The sequence below is a fragment of the Dendrobates tinctorius genome, unplaced genomic scaffold, assembly GCF_039654945.1.
Source record: "Dendrobates tinctorius isolate UK_male_01 unplaced genomic scaffold, ASM3965494v1 ptg000103l, whole genome shotgun sequence".
Lineage (NCBI taxonomy): Eukaryota > Metazoa > Chordata > Amphibia > Anura > Dendrobatidae > Dendrobates > Dendrobates tinctorius.
The window spans coordinates 43,273,390-43,296,051 of record NW_027361771.1 but is presented as its reverse complement, the minus strand read 5'-3'; the positions used below and the strand labels follow the sequence as shown (position 1 = coordinate 43,296,051).

Sequence of the window (22,662 nt, the reverse complement as noted above, 5' to 3'; positions counted from 1 at the left end):
TGTAGGTGTAGTGTGTGTACAGTGGGGAGAGCTATATACAGTGTAATATATAGGTATAGTGTGTGTACAGTGGGGAGAGCTATATACAGTGTATGATATAGGTTTAGTGTGTGTACAGTGGGGAGAGCTGTATACAGTGTATTATATAGGTATAGTGTGTGTACAGTGCGGAGAGCTATATACAGTGTAATATATAGGTATAGTGTGTGTACAGTGGGGAGAGCTATATACAGTGTATTACATAGGTATAGTGTGTGTACAGTGCGGAGAGCTATATACAGTGTAATTTTTAGGTATAGTGTGTGTACGGTGCGGAGAGCTATATACAGTGTATTATATAGGTATAGTGTGTATACGGTGGGGAGAGCTGTATACAGTGTATTATATAGGTATAGTGTGTGTACGGTGGGGAGAGCTGTATACAGTGTATTATATAGGTATAGTGTGTGTACGGTGGGGAGAGCTGTATACAGTGTATTATATAGGTATAGTGTGTGTACGGTGGGGAGAGCTATATACAGTGTATTATATAGGTATAGTGTGTGTACGGTGGGGAGAGCTATATACAGTGTATTATATAGGTATAGTGTGTGTACGGTGGGGAGAGCTATATACAGTGTATTATATAGGTATAGTGTGTGTACGGTGGGGAGAGCTATATACAGTGTATTATATAGGTATAGTGTGTGTACAGTGGGGAGAGCTGTATACAGTGTATTATATAGGTATAGTGTGTGTACAGTGGGGAGAGCTATATACAGTGTATTATATAGGTATAGTGTGTGTACGGTGGGGAGAGCTATATACAGTGTATTATATAGGTATAGTGTGTGTGTACGGTGGGGAGAGCTATATACAGTGTATTATATAGGTATAGTGTGTGTACAGTGGGGAGAGCTATATACAGTGTATTATATAGGTATAGTGTGTGTACAGAGCTGTATACAGTGTATTATATAGGTATAGTGTGTGTACAGTGGGGAGAGCTATATACAGTGTAATATATAGGTATAGTGTGTGTACAGTGGGGAGAGCTATATACAGTGTATTATATAGGTATAGTGTGTGTACGGTGCGGAGAGCTATATACAGTGTAATATATAGGTATAGTGTGTGTACGGTGGGGACAGCTGTATACAGTGTATTATATAGGTATAGTGTGTGTGCGGTGGGGAGAGCTGTATACAGTGTATTATATAGGTATAGTGTGTGTACGGTGGGGAGAGCTATATACAGTGTATTATATACAGTAGGTATAGTGTGTGTACGGTGGGGAGAGCTATATACAGTGTATTATATAGGTATAGTGTGTGTACGGTGGGGAGAGCTATATACAGTGTATTATATAGGTATAGTGTGTGTACAGTGGGGAGAGCTGTATACAGTGTATTATATAGGTATAGTGTGTGTACAGTGGGGAGAGCTGTATACAGTGTATTATATAGGTATAGTGTGTGTACAGTGGGGAGAGCTATATACAGTGTATTATATAGGTATAGTGTGTGTACAGTGGGGAGAGCTATATACAGTGTATTATATAGGTATAGTGTGTGTACAGTGGGGAGAGCTATATACAGTGTATTATATAGGTATAGTGTGTGTACAGTGGGGAGAGCTATATACAATGTATTATATAGGTATAGTGTGTGTACGGTGGGGAGAGCTATATACAATGTTTTATATAGGTATAGTGTGTGTACAGTGGGGAGAGCTATATACAGTGTATTATATAGGTATAGTGTGTGTACGGTGGGGAGAGCTATATACAGTGTATTATATAGGTATAGTGTGTGTACGGTGGGGAGAGCTATATACAGTGTAATATATAGGTATAGTGTGTGTACGGTGGGGAGAGCTATATACAGTGTATTATATAGGTATAGTGTGTGTACGGTGGGGAGAGCTATATACAGTGTATTATATAGGTATAGTGTGTGTACGGTGGGGAGAGCTATATACAGTGTATTATATAGGTATAGTGTGTGTACGGTGGGGAGCGCTATATACAGTGTATTATATAGGTATAGTGTGTGTACGGTGCGGAGAGCTATATACAGTGTAATATATAGGTATAGTGTGTGTACGGTGGGGAGAGCTGTATACAGTGTATTATATAGGTATAGTGTGTGTGCGGTGGGGAGAGCTGTATACAGTGTATTATATAGGTATAGTGTGTGTACGGTGGGGAGAGCTATATACAGTGTATTATATACAGTAGGTATAGTGTGTGTACGGTGGGGAGAGCTATATACAGTGTATTATATAGGTATAGTGTGTGTACGGTGGGGAGAGCTATATACAGTGTATTATATAGGTATAGTGTGTGTACAGTGGGGAGAGCTGTATACAGTGTATTATATAGGTATAGTGTGTGTACAGTGGGGAGAGCTGTATACAGTGTATTATATAGGTATAGTGTGTGTACAGTGGGGAGAGCTATATACAGTGTATTATATAGGTATAGTGTGTGTACGGTGGGGAAAGCTATATACAGTGTATTATATAGATATAGTGTGTGTACAGTGGGGAGAGCTATATACAGTGTATTATATAGGTATAGTGTGTGTACGGTGGGGAAAGCTATATACAGTGTATTATATAGGTATAGTGTGTGTACAGTGGGGAGCGCTATATACAGTGTATTATATAGGTATAGTGTGTGTACAGTGGGGAGAGCTGTATACAGTGTATTATATAGGTATAGTGTGTGTACGGTGGGGAGAGCTGTATACAGTGTATTATATAGGTATAGTGTGTGTACGGTGGGGAGAGCTATATACAGTGTATTATATAGGTATAGTGTGTGTACGGTGGGGAGAGCTATATACAGTCTATTATATAGGTATAGTGTGTGTACGGTGGGGAGAGCTGTATACAGTGTATTATATAGGTATAGTGTGTGTACGGTGGGGAGAGCTGTATACAGTGTATTATATAGGTATAGTGTGTGTACGGTGGGGAGAGCTATATACAGTGTATTATATAGGTATAGTGTGTGTACGGTGGGGAGAGCTATATACAGTGTATTATATAGGTATAGTGTGTGTACGGTGGGGAGAGCTGTATACAGTGTATTATATAGGTATAGTATGTGTACAGTGGGGAGAACTATATACAGTGTATTATATAGGTATAGTATGTTAACGGTGGGGAGAGCTGTATACAGTGTATTATATAGATATAGTGTGTGTACAGTGGGGAGAGCTATATACAGTGTATTATATAGGTATAGTGTGTGTACAGTGGGGAGGGGTATATACAGTGTATTATATAGGTATAGTATGTGTACGGTGGAGAGAGCTGTATACAGTGTATTATATAGGTATAGTGTGTGTACGGTGGGGAGAGCTGTATACAGTGTATTATATAGGTATAGTGTGTGTACGGTGGGGAGAGCTGTATACAGTGTATTATATAGGTATAGTGTGTGTACGGTGGGGAGAGCTGTATACAGTGTATTATATAGGTATAGTGTGTGTACGGTAGGGAGAGCTGTATACAGTGTATTATATAGGTATAGTGTGTGTACGGTGGGGAGAGCTATATACAGTGTATTATATAGGTATAGTGTGTGTACAGTGGGGAGAGCTGTATACAGTGTATTATATAGGTATAGTGTGTGTACAGTGGGGAGAGCTATATACAGTGTATTATATAGGTATAGTGTGTGTACGGTGGGGAGAGCTATATACAGTGTATTATATAGGTATAGTGTGTGTACGGTGGGGAGAGCTATATACAATGTTTTATATAGGTATAGTGTGTGTACAGTGGGGAGAGTTATATACAGTGTATTATATAGGTATAGTGTGTGTACAGTGGGGAGAGCTATATACAGTGTATTATATAGGTATAGTGTGTGTACGGTGGGGAGAGCTATATACAGTGTATTATATAGGTATAGTGTGTGTACGGTGAGGAGAGCTATATACAGTGTATTATATAGGTATAGTGTGTGTACAGTGGGGAGAGCTGTATACAGTGTATTATATAGGTATAGTGTGTGTACAGTGAGGAGAGCTGTATACAGTGTATTACATAGGTATAGTGTGTGTACAGTGGGGAGAGCTATATACAGTGTATTATATAGGTATAGTGTGTGTACGGTGGGGAGAGCTGTATACAGTGTATTATATAGGTATAGTGTGTGTACGGTGCGGAGAGCTATATACAGTGTATTATATAGGTATAGTGTGTGTACGGTGGGGAGAGCTATATACAGTGTATTATATAGGTATAGTGTGTGTACGGTGGGGAGAGCTATATACAGTGTATTATATAGGTATAGTGTGTGTACAGTGGGGAGAGCTGTATACAGTGTATTATATAGGTATAGTGTGTGTACAGTGGGGAGAGCTATATACAGTGTATTATATAGGTATAGTGTGTGTACGGTGGGGAGAGCTGTATACAGTGTATTCTATAGGTATAGTGTGTGTACGGTGGGGAGAGCTGTATACAGTGTATTCTATAGGTATAGTGTGTGTACGGTGGGGAGAGCTGTATACAGTGTATTCTATAGGTATAGTGTGTGTACGGTGGGGAGAGCTATATACAGTGTATTATATAGGTATAGTGTGTGTACGGTGGGGAGAGCTATATACAGTGTATTATATAGGTATAGTGTGTGTACGGTGGGGAGAGCTATATACAGTGTATTATATAGGTATAGTGTGTGTACGGTGGGGAGAGCTGTATACAGTGTATTATATAGGTATAGTGTGTGTACGGTGGGGAGAGCTATATACAGTGTATTATATAGGTATAGTGTGTGTACGGTGGGGAGAGCTATATACAGTGTATTATATAGGTATAGTGTGTGTACGGTGGGGAGAGCTATATACAGTGTATTATATATGTATAGTGTGTGTACAGTGGGGAGAGCTGTATACAGTGTATTATATAGGTATAAAGTGTGTACAGTGGGGAGAGCTATATACCGTGTATTATATAGGTATAGTGTTTGTACAGTGGGGAGAGCTATATACAGTATATTATATAGGTATAGTGTGTGTACAGTGGGGAGAGCTATATACAGTGTAATATATAGGTATAGTATGTGTACAGTGGGGAGAGCTATATACAGTGAATTATATAGGTATAGTGTGTACGGTGCAGAGAGCTATATACAGTGTAATATATAGGTATAGTGTGTGTACGGTGGGGAGAGCTGTATACAGTGTAATATATAGGTATAGTGTGTGTGCGGTGGGGAGAGCTGTATACAGTGTATTATATAGGTATAGTGTGTGTACGGTGGGGAGAGCTATATACAGTGTATTATATAGGTATAGTGTGTGTACGGTGGGGAGAGCTATATACAGTGTATTATATAGGTATAGTGTGTGTACGGTGGGGAGAGCTATATACAGTGTATTATATAGGTATAGTGTGTGTACAGTGGGGAGAGCTGTATACAGTGTATTATATAGGTATAGTGTGTGTACAGTGGGGAGAGCTGTATACAGTGTATTATATAGGTATAGTGTGTGTACAGTGGGGAGAGCTATATACAGTGTATTATATAGGTATAGTGTGTGTACAGTGGGGAGAGCTATATACAGTGTATTATATAGGTATAGTGTGTGTACGGTGGGGAGAGCTATATACAATGTTTTATATAGGTATAGTGTGTGTACAGTGGGGAGAGTTATATACAGTGTATTATATAGGTATAGTGTGTGTACAGTGGGGAGAGCTATATACAGTGTATTATATAGGTATAGTGTGTGTACGGTGGGGAGAGCTATATACAGTGTATTATATAGGTATAGTGTGTGTACGGTGGGGAGAGCTATATACAGTGTAATATATAGGTATAGTGTGTGTACAGTGGGGAGAGCTATATACAGTGTATTATATAGGTATAGTGTGTGTACGGTGGGGAGAGCTATATACAGTGTATTATATAGGTATAGTGTGTGTACGGTGAGGAGAGCTATATACAGTGTATTATATAGGTATAGTGTGTGTACAGTGGGGAGAGCTGTATACAGTGTATTATATAGGTATAGTGTGTGTACGGTGAGGAGAGCTATATACAGTGTATTATATAGGTATAGTGTGTGTACAGTGGGGAGAGCTGTATACAGTGTATTATATAGGTATAGTGTGTGTACAGTGAGGAGAGCTGTATACAGTGTATTATATAGGTATAGTGTGTGTACGGTGGGGAGACCTATATACAGTGTATTATGTAGGTGTAGTATGTGTACAGTGGGGAGAGCTATATACAGTGTATTATATAGGTATAGTGTGTGTACGGTGGGGAGAGCTATATACAGCGTATTATGTAGGTGTAGTGTGTGTACAGTGGGGAGAGCTATATACAGTGTATTATATAGGTATAGTGTGTGTACAGTGGGGAGAGCTATATACAGTGTATTATATAGGTATAGTGTGTGTACAGTGGGGAGAGCTATATACAGTGTATTATATAGGTATAGTATGTGTACAGTGGGGAGAGCTATATACAGTGTATTATGTAGGTGTAGTATGTGTACAGTGGGGAGAGCTATATACAGTGTATTATATAGGTATAGTGTGTGTACAGTGCAGAGAGCTATATACAGTGTATTATATAGGTATAGTATGTGTACAGTGGGGAGAGCTATATACAGTGTATTATATAGGTATAGTGTGTGTACGGTGGGGAGAGCTGTATACAGTGTATTATATAGGTATAGTGTGTGTACAGTGGGGAGAGCTGTATACAGTGCATTATATAGGTATAGTGTGTGTACGGTGGGGAGAGCTATATACAGTGTATTATATAGGTATAGTGTGTGTACAGTGCGGAGAGCTATATACAGTGTATTATATAGGTATAGTATGTGTACAGTGGGGAGAGCTATATACAGTGCATTATATAGGTATAGTGTGTGTACGGTGGGGAGAGCCATATACAGTGTATTATATAGGTATAGTATGTGTACAGTGGGGAGAGCTATATGCAGTGTATTATATAGGTATAGTGTGTTTACGGTGGGGAGAGCTATATACAGTGTATTATATAGGTATAGTGTGTGTACGGTGGAGAGAGCTATATACAGTGTATTATATAGGTATAGTATGTGTACAGTGGGGAGAGCTATATACAGTGTATTATATAGGTATAGTGTGTGTACGGTGGAGAGAGCTATATACAGTGTATTATATAGGTATAGTGTGTGTACAGTGGGGAGAGCTATATACAGTGTATTATATAGGTATAGTATGTATACAGTGGGGAGAGCTATATACAGTGTATTATATAGGTATAGTATGTGTACAGTGGGGAGAGCTATATACAGTATTATATAGGTATAGTGTGTGTACGGTGGGGAGAGCTATATACAGTGTATTATATAGGTATAGTGTGTGTACGGTGGAGAGAGCTATATACAGTGTATTATATAGGTATAGTGTGTGTACGGTGGAGAGAGCTATATACAGTGTATTATATAGGTATAGTGTGTGTACGGTGGGGAGAGCTATATACAGTGTATTATATAGGTATAGTGTGTGTACGGTGGGGAGAGCTATATACAGTGTATTATATAGGTATAGTGTGTGTACGGTGGGGAAAGCTATATACAGTGTATTATATAGGTATAGTGTGTGTACGGTGGGGAAAGCTATATACAGTGTATTATATAGGTATAGTGTGTGTACAGTGGGGAGAGCTATATACAGTGTATTATATAGGTATAGTATGTGTACAGTGGGGAGAGCTATATACAGTGTATTATATAGGTATAGTGTGTGTACGGTGGGGAGAGCTATATACAGTGTATTATATAGGTATAGTATGTATACAGTGGGAGAGCTATATACAGTGTATTATATAGGTATAGTGTGTGTACGGTGGGGAGAGCTATATACAGTGTATTATATAGGTATAGTATGTGTACAGTGGGGAGAGCTATATACAATGTTTTATATAGGTATATACAGTGGGGAAAAAAAGTATTTAGTCAGTCAGCAATAGTGCAAGTTCCACCACTTAAAAAGATGAGAGGCGTCTGTAATTTACATCAAAGGTAGACCTCAATTATGGGAGACAAACTGAGAAAAAAAAATCCAGAAAATCACATTGTCTGTTTTTTTTTCATTTTATTTGCATATTATGGTGGAAAATAAGTATTTGGTCAGAAACAAAATTTCATCTCAGTACTTTGTGATATATCCTTTGTTGGCAATGACAGAGGTCAAACGTTTTCTGTAAGTCTTCACAAGGTTGCCACACACTGTTGTTGGTATGTTGGCCCATTCTTCCATGCAGATCTCATCTAGAGCAGTGATGTTTTTGGCTTTTCGCTTGGCAACACGGACTTTCAACTCCCTCCAAAGGTTTTCTATAGGGTTGAGATCTGGAGACTGGCTAGGCCACTCAGGACCTTGAAATGCTTCTTACGAAGCCACTCCTTCGTTGCCCTGGCGGTGTTCTTTGGATCATTGTCATGTTGAAAAACCCAGCCACGTTTCATCTTCAATGCCCTTGCTGATGGAAGGAGGTTTGCACTCAAAATCTCACGATACATGGCCCCATTCATTCTTTCATGTACCCGGATCAGTCGTCCTGGCCCCTTTGCAGAGAAACAGCCCCAAAGCATGATGTTTCCACCACCATGCTTTACAGTAGGTATGGTGTTTGATGGATGCAACTCAGTATTCTTTTTCCTCCAAACACGACAAGTTGTGTTTCTACCAAACAGTTCCAGTTTGGTTTCATCAGACCATAGGACATTCTCCCAAAACTCCTCTGGATCATCCAAATGCTCTCTAGCAAACTTCAGACGGGCCCGGACATGTACAGGCTTAAGCAGTGGGACACGTCTGGCACTGCAGGATCTGAGTCCATGGTGGCGTAGTGTGTTACTTATGGTAGGCCTTGTTACATTGGTCCCAGCTCTCTGCAGTTCATTCACTAGGTCCCCCCGCGTGGTTCTGGGATTTTTGCTCACCGTTCTTGTTGTCATTCTGACCCCACGGGGTGGGATTTTGCGTGGAGCACCAGATCGAGGGAGATTATCAGTGGTCTTGTATGTCTTCCATTTTCTAATTATTGCTCCCACAGTTGATTTCTTCACTCCAAGCTGGTTGCCTATTGCAGATTCAGTCTTCCCAGCCTGGTGCAGGGCTACAATTTTGTTTCTGGTGTCCTTTGACAGCTCTTTGGTCTTCACCATAGTGGAGTTTGGAGTCAGACTGTTTGAGGGTGTGCACAGGTGTCTTTTTATACTGATAACAAGTTTAAACAGGTGCCATTACTACAGGTAATGAGTGGAGGAAAGTGGAGACTCTTAAAAAAGAAGTTACAGGTCTGTGAGAGCCAGAAATCTTGATTGCTTGTTTCTGACCAAATACTTATTTTCCACCATAATATGCAGATAAAATGAAAAAAAAACAGACAATGTGATTTTCTGGATTTTTTTTTCTCAGTTTGTCTCCCATAGTTGAGGTCTACCTATGATGTAAATTACAGACGCCTCTCATCTTTTTAAGTGGTGGAACTTGCACTATTGCTGACTGACTAAATACTTTTTTGCCCCACTGTATATACAATGTATTATATAGGTATAGTATGTATACAGTGGGGAGAGCTGTATACAGTGTTTTATATAGGTATAGTGTGTACAGTGCGGAGAGCTATATACAGTGTATTATATAGGTATAGTGTGTGTACTGTAGGGAGAGCTATATACAGTGTATTATATAGGTATAGTATGTATACAGTGGGGAGAGCTGTATACAGTGTATTATATAGGTATAGTATGTGTACAGTACGGAGAGCTATATACAGTGTATTATATAGGTATAGTGTGTGAACAGTGGGGAGAGCTATATACAGTGTATTATATAGGTATAGTGTGTGTACTGTAGGGAGAGCTATATACAGTGTATTATATAGGTATAGTGTGTGTACTGTAGGGAGAGCTATATACAGTGTATTATATAGGTATAGTGTGTGTACGGTGGGGAGAGCTATATACAGTGTATTATATAGGTATAGTGTGTGTACTGTAGGGAGAGCTATATACAGTGTATTATATAGGTATAGTGTGTGTACAGTGGGGAGAGCTGTATACAGTGTATTATATAGGTATAGTATGTATACAGTGGGGAGAGCTGTATACAGTGTATTATATAGGTATAGTATGTGTACAGTGGGGAGAGCTATATACAGTGTATTATATAGGTATAGTATGTGTGCGGTGCGGAGAGCTATATACAGTGTATTATATAGGTATAGTGTGTGTACGGTGGGGAGAGCTATATACAGTGCATTATATAGGTATAGTGTGTGTACGGTGGGGAGAGCTATATACAGTGTATTATATAGGTATAGTGTGTGTACTGTAGGGAGAGCTGTATACAGTGTATTATATAGGTATAGTATGTATACAGTGGGGAGAGCTGTATACAGTGTATTATATAGGTATAGTATGTGTACAGTACGGAGAGCTATATACAGTGTATTATATAGGTATAGTGTGTGAACAGTGGGGAGAGCTATATACAGTGTATTATAGGTATAGTATGTATACAGTGGGGAGAGCTATATACAATGTATTATATAGGTATAGTATGTGTACAGTGGGGAGAGCTATATACAGTGTATTATATAGGTATAGTATGTGTACAGTACGGAGAGCTATATACAGTGTATTATATAGGTATAGTGTGTGAACAGTGGGGAGAGCTATATACAGTGTATTATAGGTATAGTATGTATACAGTGGGGAGAGCTATATACAATGTATTATATAGGTATAGTATGTGTACAGTGGGGAGAGCTATATACAGTGTATTATATAGGTATAGTTTGTGTACAGTGCGGAGAGCTGTATACAGTGTATTATATAGGTATATTGTGTGTACTGTAGGGAGAGCTGTATACAGTGTATTATATAGGTATAGTATGTGTACGGTGGGGAGAGCTGTATACAGTGTATTATATAGGTATAGTATGTATACAGTGGAGAGAGCTATATACAGTGTATTATATAGGTATAGTATGTGTACAGTACGGAGAGCTATATACAGTGTATTATACAGGTATAGTGTGTGTACGGTGGGGAGAGCTTTATACAGTGTATTATATAGGTATAGTGTGTGTACGGTGGGGAGAGCTATATACAGTGTATTATATAGGTATAGTGTGTGTACAGTGGGGAGAGCTATATACAGTGTATTATATAGGTATAGTGTGTGTACGGTGGGGAGAGCTATATACAGTGTATTATATAGGTATAGTGTGTGTACAGTGGGGAGAGCTATATACAGTGTATTATATAGGTATAGTGTGTGTACTGTAGGGAGAGCTGTATACAGTGTATTACAGTCATGGCCAAAAGTATTGACACCCCTGCAATTCTGTCAGATAATACTCAGTTTCTTCCTGAAAATGATTGCAAACACAAATTCTTTAGTATTATTATTTTCATTTAATTTGTCTTAAATGAAAAAAACACAAAAAGAATTGTCCTAAAGCCAAATTGGATATAATTCCACACCAAACATAACAAAGAGGGTGGACAAAAGTATTGGCACTGTTCGAAAAATCATGTGATGCTTCTCTAATTTGTGTAATTAACAGCACCTTTAACTTACCTGTGGCACCTAACAGGTGTTGGCAATAACTAAATCACACTTGCAGCCAGGTGACATGGATTAAAGTTGGCTCAACCTCTGTCCTGTGTCCTTGTGTGTACCACATTGAGCATGGAGAAAAGAAAGAAGACCAAAGAACTGTCTGAGGAGTTGAGAAACCAAATTGTGAGGAAGCATGAGCAATCTCAAGGCTGCAAGTCCATCTCCAAAGACCTGAATGTTCCTGTGTCAACCGTGCGCAGTGTCATCAAGAAGTTTAAAGCCCATGGCACTGTGGCTAACCTCCCTAGATGTGGCCGGAAAAGAAAAATTGACAAGAGATTTCAACGCAAGATTGTGCGGATGTTGGATAAAGAACCTCCTCTAACATCCAAACAAGTTCAAGCTGCCCTGCAGTCCGAGGGTACAACGGTGTCAACCCGTACTATCCGTCGGCATCTGAATGAAAAGGGACTGTATGGTAGGAGACCCAGGAAGACTCCACTTCTTACCCCGAGACATAAAAAAGCCAGGCTGGAGTTTGCCAAAACTTACCTGAAAAAGCCTAAAACATTTTGGAAGAATGTTCTTTGGTCAGATGAGACAAAAGTAGAGCTTTTAGGGCAAAAGCATCAACATAGAGTTTACAGGAGAAAAAAGAGGCATTCAAAGAAAAGTACATGGTCCCTACAGTCAAACATGACGGAGGTTCCCTGATGTTTTGGGGTTGCTTTGCTGCCTCTGGCACTGGACTGCTTGACCGTGTGCATGGCATTATGAAGTCAGAAGACTACCAACAAATTTTGCAGTATAATTTAGGGCCCAGTGTGAGAAAGCTGGGTCTACCTCAGAGGTCATGGGTCTTCCAGCAGGACAATAACCCAAAACACACTTCAAAAAGCACTAGAAAATGGTTTGAGAGAAAGCACTGGAGACTTCTAAGGTGGCCGGCAATGAGTCCAGACCTGAATCCCATAGAACACCTGTGGAGAGATCTAAAAATGGCAGTTTGGAGAAGGCACCCTTCAAATATCAGGGACCTGGAGTAGTTTGCCAAAAAAGAATGATCTAAAATTCCAGCAGAGCATTGTAAGAAACTCATTGATGGTTACCAGAAGCGGTAGGTCGCAGTTATTTTGGCTAAAGGTTGTGCAACCAAGTATTAGGCTGAGGGTGCCAATCCTTTTGTCCGGCCCATTTTTGGAGTTTTGTGTGAAATGATCAATGTTTTGCTTTTTGCTTCATTCTCTTTTGCGTTTTTTCATTTAAGACAAATTAAATGAAGATAATAATACCAAAGAATTTGTGTTTGCAATCATTTTCAGGAAGAAACTGAATTATTATCTGAGAGAATTGCAGGGGTGTCAATACTTTTGGCCATGACTGTATATAGGTTTAGTATGTATACAGTGGGGAGAGCTATATACAGTGTATTATATAGGTATAGTATGTATACAGTGGGGAGAGCTATATACAGTGTATTATATAGGTATAGTATGTATACAGTGGGGAGAGCTATATACAGTGTATTATATAGGTATAGTATGTATACAGTGGGGAGAGCTATATACAGTGTATTATATAGGTATAGTATATATACAGTGGGGAGAGCTATATACAATGTTTTATATACGTGTAATATATGTACGGTGGAGAGAGCTCTATACAGTGTATTATATAGGTATAGTGTGTGTACGGTAGGGAGAGCTGTATACAGTGTATTATATAGGTATAGTATGTATACAGTGGGGAGAGCTATATACAGTGTATTATATAGGTATAGTATGTATACAGTGGGGAGAGCTATATACAATGTTTTATATAGGTATAATATATGTACGGTGGAGAGAGCTATATACAGTGTATTATATAGGTATAGTGTGTGTTCGGTGGGGAGAGCTATATACAGTGTATTATATAGGTATAGTGTGTGTACAGTGGGGAGAGCTATATACAGTCATGGCCAAAAGTTTTGAGAATGACACCAAAATTTAATTTTCACATGATCTGTTGCCCTCTGGTTTTTATTTGTGTTTGTCTGATGTTTACATCACATACAGAAATATAATTGCAATCATATTATAAGTACCAAAAGGTTATATTGACAGTTAGAATGAGTTAATGCAGCAAGTCAATATTTGCAGTGTTGACCCTTCTTCAGGACCTCTGCAATTCTCCCTGGCATGCTCTCAACCAACTTCTGGACCAAATCCTGACTGATAGCTGTCCATTCTTGCATAAGCAATGCTTGCATTTTGCCAGAATTTGTTGGTCTTTGTTTGTCCACCTGTCTCTTGATGATTGCCCACAAGTTCTCAATGGGATTAAGATCTGGGGAGTTTCCAGGCCATGGACCCAAAATCTCTATGTTGTGTTCCATGAGCCATTTAGTGATCACCTTTGCTTTATGGCAAGGTGCTCCATCATGCTGGAAATGGCATTGTTGGGCGCCAAACTGCTCTTGGACGGTTGGGAGAAGTTGCTCTTGGAGGACATTCTGGTACCATTCTTTATTCATGGCTGTGTTTTTAGGCAAGACTGTGAGTGAGCCGATTCCCTTGGCTGAGAAGCAACCCCACACATGAATCGTTTCAGGATGCTTAACAGTTGGCATGAGACAAGACTGGTGGTAGCGCTCACCTCTTCTTCTCCTAATAAGCTGTTTTCCAGATGTCCCAAACATTCGAAAAGGGGATTCATCTGAGATAATGACTTTACCACAAGTCCTCAGCAGTCCACTCCCTGTACCTTTTGCAGAATTTCAGTCGGTCCCTGATGTTTTTTCTGGAGAGAAGTGGCTTCTTTGCTGCCCTCCTTGAAACCAGGCCATGCTCAAAGAGTCTCCGCCTCACAGTGCGTGCAGAAGCACTCACACCAGCCTGCTGCCATTGCTGAGCTAGCTCGGCACTGCTGGTAGTCCGATCCCGCAGCTGAAACAGTTTTAAGATACGGTCCTGGCGTTTGCTGGTCCTTCTTGGGCGCCCAGGAGCCTTTAGGGCAACAATGGAAGCTCTCTCCTTGAAGTTCTTGATGATGCGATAGATTGTTGACTGAGGTGCAATCTTTGTAGCTGCGATACTCTTCCCTGTTAGGCCATTTTTGTGCAGTGCAATGATGACTGCACGTGTTTCTTTAGAGATAACCATGGTTAACTGAAGAGAAGCAATGATGCCAAGCACCAGCCTCCTTTTAAAGTGTCCAGTGGTGTCATTCTTACTTAATCATGACTGATTGATCGCCAGCCCTGTCCTCATCAACACCCACACCTGTGTTAATGGAACAATCACTAAAACAATGTTAGCTGCTCCTTTTAAGGCAGGAATGCAATGATGTTGAAATGTGTTTTGGGGGTTAAAGTTCATTTTCTTAGCCATTATTGACTTTGCAAGTAATTGCTGTAAAGCTGATCACTCTTTATGACATTCTGGAGTATATGCAAATTGCCATTAGAAAAACTGAAGCAGTAGACTTTGTAAAAATTAATATTTGTAGCATTCTCAAAACTTTTGGCCATGACTGTACAGTGTATTATAGGTATAGTATGTATACAGTGGGGAGAGCAATATACAATGTTTTATATAGGTATAATATATGTACGGTGGAGAGAGCTATATACAGTGTATTATATAGGTATAGTGTGTGTACAGTGGAGAGAGCTATATACAATGTATTATATAGGTATAGTATGTATACAGTGGGGAGAGCTATATACAGTGTATTATATAGGTATAGTATGTATACAGTGGGGAGAGCTATATACAATGTTTTATATACGTATAATATATGTACGGTGGAGAGAGCTCTATACAGTGTATTATATAGGTATAGTGTGTGTACGGTGGGGAGAGCTATATACAGTGTATTATATAGGTATAGTGTGTGTACAGTGCGGAGAGCTATATACAGTGTATTATATAGGTATAGTGTGTGTACGGTGGGGAGAGCTATATACAGTGTATTATATAGGCATAGTATGCGTACTGTAGAGAGAACTATATACAGTGTATTACATGGGCATGGTGTGGTGGTGAGAGCTATATACAGTATATTATATGGGCATTGTATGGTGGGGAGAGCTATATACAGTATATTATATGGGCATTGTATGTGTACTGTGGGGTGAGTTATATACAGTGATGTATACAGATAATGACTTTTGGGTTCTCATTGGCTGTAAGCCATAATCATCGACATTAATAGCAATAAACACTTGAAGTAGTTGACTCTGTTTGTAATCACTATATAATGAGTTTCACTCTTTGTATTGACAGAAATAAATTAACTTTTTGATGTTATTCTACCTTTGTGAGAAGCACCTGTATGCATAAATGTCTATCACATACAAAAAGACAATGAGTTAGTATATAGGTCAAGAACAGGCCCTGAAAACTAAATGCTCCACTGGGTATAAAAGGAAATCTGTCAGCGCAGACTGTTAAAACCAGGTACAGGCGCTTGGTGCACCCTTGGCATTGCAAAACATTTAAAGGGAATCTGTTGGTAGGCTCAGCTTTCTTAAGCCATCTATATGGGCATGTAGGTCATAGAAAGTTGAATAAAATAGTATATGCAATCCGATATCTTATTCCTGAGAAATTCATGCTTTTCTTATATGTAATTGAGCTGTTATGATCTATGGGATGGCCTGAGAATCTGCCTCCAGAGCTTACTTTACATGAAAAGGGAAGTTACCAGTGTGAAACATGTAGGTCAGGAGAGCAAACTATCAGTCATTGCATGTCTCACAATGATAACTTCCCCTTTCATCTAAAATAATCTCTGGAGGCAGATTCATGCAAATCTGTGCCTGGCCCATAGATCTTAATAGCACATTTACATATTAAGATTATGGATTTCTCTGGAGCAATAAATCAGGTCGCAGATATCAAGGTATAATTTTATTTAGCTTCCTATGTCCTACATGCCCATATAGACGGCTTAGTAGGGTTGATCCCCTTATAGCGCACTTTCCTAATGGCTTGTCTTCCCTCTATCTGTGCCCTCCTCTCTATTTTGTTTGATAGCTCTTGCTTTATAGAGGCAGAGATATATAGCAATGTGCTCTTAATTATTTGGCCAAGCCCAGGTTGCACAGAGCGTCTGTACTTGGTTTGAACACTCATTCTGTGCTGACAGAGTCCCTTTAAATACTATTTTCCTGCAGATAAATCCTATATCTTAAGGTAAATGGTGTTTTTTCACATGACCGGTTCCCTTTAAAGAAGCATTCTATATCACTGCAAAGTCTTTGGCAGGGCGAGAAGCGGAGCAGCTTGGTTAGAAGTAGTGTCCTCCGAGTATTTTGACGTGCTCGGAGATTTAGTTTCTGTCGATGCAGCTGCATGATTTGCGGCTACTTGACAGGTTGATTACATGTGAGGAATGCCTGTTTGTTAGGAAATTGCCACATGTATTCAGGCTGTCCAGCAGCCACCAATCATGCAGCTGTGGCGACACAAACTAAATCTCCGAGCACGCCAAAATACTCGGAGGACACCTTAGCATGCTCAGGAAAGCCCGAGCAACGAGTATACTCGCTCATCACTAGTTAGGAGTTGAAGAGGAGATGGAGTTTTGCTGCCAAGGACTTTGCAGTGATGTAGAACTGTAGGTGTAAGGCCGGGGTCACACTTACAAATGTGATGAGAGAGGCTCGCACATCAATACCCGGCACTGCCGCCGGCACTAGGGACTGGAGTGTGCGGCTGCATAGAAATACATGTAGCCGCACACTCTGGTCCGAGTGCCGGCGGCAGTGCCGGGTATTGATGCAAGAGACTTGCGCGAGTTTCTTGCATCACACTCGCAAGTGTGACCCCGCCTAATGATGACTCGTGCAGAGAAATGAGACTTCATCTTCTACATATAGCTTAGACGGATACAGCCAGCATGTTAATCACGCAATGTCATAGACCTAATGGAAAAGAGAATTAGGCTATGTTCACAATAGGCATTTTTTAATGCAAATTTTCAGCTGTGTGTTACAGTACCAGCTATGTCTTTGAGATGTCAGAAATCTCATTCACACACCTTGGTTTTTTTTGCCATCAGGATTTTGTGCTTTGCATGTTTTTTTGCACATTAGAGCTTGTGACTTCTTTCAGTGGTTTTTCTGCGTTGTTCACCCATTGAAAGTAATGGGTGATGAAAAAATGCTGAAAATCCACAGCAAAAATCACAGATATTAGGTTTTGCAGCATTTTTTTGTGTCAAACCCTGATTTAATAGAATGAGATTTTTTTTTTGCACTAAACTCTATCACCATGCACAAGAGACAAGTGTAGCATGAAAAAAATGCAGCAAAACCTACGTTTTTGCCACAGCTTCTTTCCTGCCAAGAGATCAGCTTTGCTGCAGAAAAAACACACAGCAAAAACGCCTAGTGTGAACATAGCCTGGTAGAAGGGCAAAATGAGCAATTGTAAGTACACAGTGCTACGTCATATGTTGATTGCAATATATTAAAAGCATAAAATCTTTGATGGAAGAGCTTCGTTTAGTGTTACGGTCATTTTAATGTCATCACATTGGAATTAACCCAACATACAAGAGATCATTATACAACATGATTGCACTTCACATGCATACCACTTGCAGTGCCACAAAAAGAAACAATATTTAGCTAATTCAATTTACCGAATCCATCTTTTCATTCCAGATTTCATGTGTGAAGTATTTCTCAACTGTATCACTGAACATGGACAAAAACCAGAATGATCCAACTGAGCAGGCCCTAAACCTCACCCTGGAGATCATCCTCTTGCTGACAGGGGAGGTGAGAGGTTCTGGGAATTGTGGCATGTGGTTTCACTTATATTTACTAGAATAAGGGTCCCGTTACACTAAACGCACCAGCGATCCCGACAACGATACGACCTGGTCAGGATCGCTGGTGCGTCGCTACTTGATCGCTGGTGAGCTCTCAAACAGGCAGATCTCACCAGCGATAAATAGCTGGTAACTAAGCGCGCGCATCGCTTAGTTACCCGCTGTTTACCCTGGATACCAGCGTGCTCGCGCTGGGAGCTGGTATCCAGGGTAAGCAGCGGGTAACTAATCATTCTGGTTTTTTACCCTGGATACCAGCTCCCAGCGTCTGCTTACAGCGCTGGGAGCTCGCTGATCGTTGGTCTCCCGCTGCCACAACGATCAATAAATGGCCCAGGACATTCCTGCACGATCAGCGAGGTGAGGGGGAGCGGTCGCTGATGCGTGCCACACAGCGAGATCGCTGGCGAGATCGCTGTTACGTCAAAATCAGTGACTCATCAGCGATCTCGCTTACTGTGAAGTACCCCTGTCATGTAATCAAAGAATAAATGAGGGATCATCTCACTAGACTGAGATCTTAGGGTGTGTGCACACGCTGCGGATTCTGCTGCGGATCCATTACAGTACCATTATAACCCATGGAAATCAAAAACCGCTGTGCAGACGGTGCGGATTTGCTGCGGTTTCGAAACCGCAGAAAGAATTGACATGTCAATTCTTTCTGCACATTCCGCAGCTGTTTACCATCTCTTCCATTGTAGAGATGATAAACCACGGGGCAAAACTGCAGGCTAATCCGCAGGTAAACCGCAGGTCTTTTGACCTGCGGATTTACCTGCAGATTTTGCAAAATCCGCGCCGATCAATCTGCAGCAGAATTCGCAGCGTGTGCACACACCCTCATGGATATAAGGTGATGCCTTGTTCTTCAGTGAACTGCAGTTTAGGAAAGCGATGTCACAAGGTATTATAGGGAGACCACCCCATCAAATCCCCATCATGGGCAGCCCAATCTCCAGACCTGAACCCCATTGAAAATCTCTGGAATGTAATCAAGAGAATGATGGATAGTCACAAGCCATCAAACAAAGAAGAACTGCTTACATTTTTGTACCAGTAGCAGTGTGAAAGACTGGTGGAAAGCATGCCAAGACGCATGAAAGCTGTGATTAACAATCATGGTTATTCCACAAAATATTCATTTCTGAACTCTTCCTGAGTTAAAACATTGGTATTGTTGTTTCTAAATGATTATGAGCTTCTTTTCTTAGCATTATTTGAGGTCTGCAAGCACTGGTTCTTTAATCTTGACCATTTCTCATTTTTAGAATAAAAATACAAAATTTAGTGCTTGGAAATTCGGAGACATGTCAGAAGTTTATAGACTAAAACAGCAATTTACATTTTACTCAAAAATAAACCTATAAAGAGAAAAATCAGACAAACTGAACATTTTGCAGTTGTCTCTTAATTTTTGCCAGAGCTGTATGTTCCTCTATTATATCATTCTCTCTCATTCTACAGGATTACTTTTTTGTGAGGAAGCCGAGAGGAAAAGCAAAGAATAACTGTCGTCAAGTTGCAGAAGGAACTTGGAGGGAGCTGAAGTATATTCACCCACCTTTGCCTCAATCAGTGATACATGAACCAAACTATAAGAAGAAGATCCTGGACCTCACCAACAAGATGATTGAGCTGCTGACCGGAGAGGTGAGCGCTGCTGGGGATACTGGGGCATTATAGGGTAACACAAGGGATGATGTATCTGGGTGATGACTGTATCATTGTGTGTCAGGTTCCTATAAGGTGTCAGGATGTTGGTGTCTATTTCTCCATGGAGGAGTGGGACTATGTAGAAGAGCACAGGGAAACATACAAGGACATCATGATGGAGGACATTCAGCCACTCACATCATTAGGTCAGTGGCATATATTAGTAATCACATATATTATAATATAAAAAAAGTGTAACTATCTGCTGCTCTTTTCTGTAGGTGTATTTAAAGATGATACAAATGAATATCCATCAAAGAAGATTAAGGTGGAGCTACATGATCGAAACGGAACAAACCCCAATATTTATACACCGACAGATAATATACACCATGATCCTCCTACTCCTATTAGGGAAGAGCTAGTTTCATGTGACGGAAGAAATCTCACAGAATCTACACAGCACGATCCATTCAATCATGTTAAAGAAAAACCAGTCAAATATATTGGTGGAACTCTCACATACCAAAACATTAGTACATCTACTTCTACTAAGGAGCAACCAAGCTCATGTAGTGGAAGGAATTTCAAAGACCATAAAAATACACCTAATTCTCATACACAGTATCTGTTTACTCATAATGGGACTAAGGCAGACATTCAAGGAGAAACTGTAACCAATCTTACCAATTATACACAACAATGTTTATCTCATGATAGTAAGGAACCAGCCTCATGTAGTGGAGGAAACCACTTGCTCAATACACAACATCAGTCAGCAAATGGTGACGAAGGCCCATCTCTTCCTGAGATACAAACCAGAACCAATAATATTTGTGTACAGTATTCTTGTTCCGAGTGCAAGAAATGTTTTTTGTCCATGGATGAGTTAGTCGCACATCAAGGAATTCACCTAGCAGAAAAATTACTTCAGACAGGGACCATGGCAGTGGTGACTTTTCCAGCAGAACCACCTGTGAAACATAATCTGTTGACTTGTACCAAGTGTGGGAGGGCGTTCTACACCAAATCATCACTTGCGGTGCATATGAAGATTCATTGGGGTAAAAAGAATGAAATGTTTAAATGTATCCTGTGTGAGAAGTGTTTCCCATGTACATCAAAACTTCAGTTACATATGAGACGCCACTTTGGAAACAGACCTTATGCCTGTAGCACTTGTGGAGAACGTTTCATGAGAACATGTGATCTTTGCAAACATCAAAGAATACATCAGACAGGAACCAAAAATGTGCCTTTAAGTTTGTGAACGTGCACTAAATTTATGGTACAAGAACAATCGTTTTCTGCATGACCAGTCTGTTTCCCATATCTGTTTCATGATTATCAATTTGTAAAAAGCAGCCACAAATGGGAAACACCCATGGTTGGGCAGGAGTCGGTGATTTTTGCTTTTATACCAGGCATTTATTTTAGCTATGTTTGTGAGTGTATTGCATTGAAGAAACTTCCTTTCTCTAGCATTAAAGATTTGCTACCCATTGTTGGAATCTGTTACACCTATTCCGGATGGGGGCAACTTTCATTTGTGTGCTTTTATTTTTGTAGGACGACTTGTAGTTTTTAATGACACCATTCACTATACCATATTTTGTACTGAAAAACTGGGAAAAAAATTTACCCTACTTCCAATTTGCCAGATTTTTTTATTTTTTTACATCATTCGTTTGGTAAAAAATGACCTGGGGACATGATTCTTCAGGTCAGTATGATTGCGGCAATCTCAAACTTGTATACATATTTTAACCCTTTCTCGACATGTATACAGTCGGGTCGCTGACTTTGATGCCTGCTCACAAGCCAAGCGTGCATCTTTCCCAGCAGATGATGGCTAAAGTATTCAATCATCATTTGTCACTAACAGCCGTTGGTGAAGTGGAGCTCTACATGCTGCTGTTAACCTGTTCACCCCTTACCGACAGATGACGTACTGGTACGTCATACGCCGACTCCCTGTCTTAGGCGCTGTCTGGTTTGTTACTAGATTCTAATAAAGACAGCATTGTGGTAGCATGAAAAATCCAACATTAAATAATTGGACATCAAATGCCAAATAATGCAACATACATGACATAATCCAGAACCTATTGATAACGCGCAAAGGACACCAATGGAGATGTACCCAAAGACAATACAATGCATATCATACACATCAGCAGTTTTCCACCTGATAAATAACCTCAGGTGATATATGATAGTGTATGCACAGCCTTTTTGTAGCGGTGTAAAAATGCTATTTTGCAGCACTTGGAATTTTTGTCCTGCTTTCCAGTATGTCCTACGATAAAATGGATGGTGTCATTCAAAAGTACAATTCATCCTTGTATAGTATGAGTTATTTTTAATGGTTTCAACACTCCAGTTAATTATTTTACTAATTATTGGTATGGTTTAATATATATATATATATATATATATATATATATATATATATATATATATACATACACCCTGTGTGTATGTGTATATATATATATATATATATATATACACACACACACACACACACACACACATATATACAGTATATATCCTTCTAACCTTGAACCTCCCTGAAGGTCAGATCATTGGAGCTTGTTCAAA

General features: G+C 39.8%; 1 protein-coding gene across 2 annotated transcripts in view; it reads left to right on the top strand.

Moving 5' to 3' along the window:
* The window catches only part of LOC141100111 (gastrula zinc finger protein XlCGF66.1-like), a 39,083-nt gene extending 17,523 nt beyond the window's left edge, over window positions 1–21,560 (top strand). For both annotated transcript variants that reach the window (XM_073588353.1, XM_073588352.1), the window contains exons 2-5: window positions 18,233–18,349; window positions 19,870–20,055; window positions 20,141–20,264; window positions 20,340–21,560. In XM_073588353.1, the coding sequence (XP_073444454.1) occupies window positions 18,233–18,349; window positions 19,870–20,055; window positions 20,141–20,264; window positions 20,340–21,328 (1,416 nt within the window). In that variant the 3' untranslated portion in view covers window positions 21,329–21,560. The remainder of the gene's footprint in view (window positions 1–18,232; window positions 18,350–19,869; window positions 20,056–20,140; window positions 20,265–20,339) is intronic.
* Window positions 21,561–22,662: the final 1,102 nt, after the last annotated feature.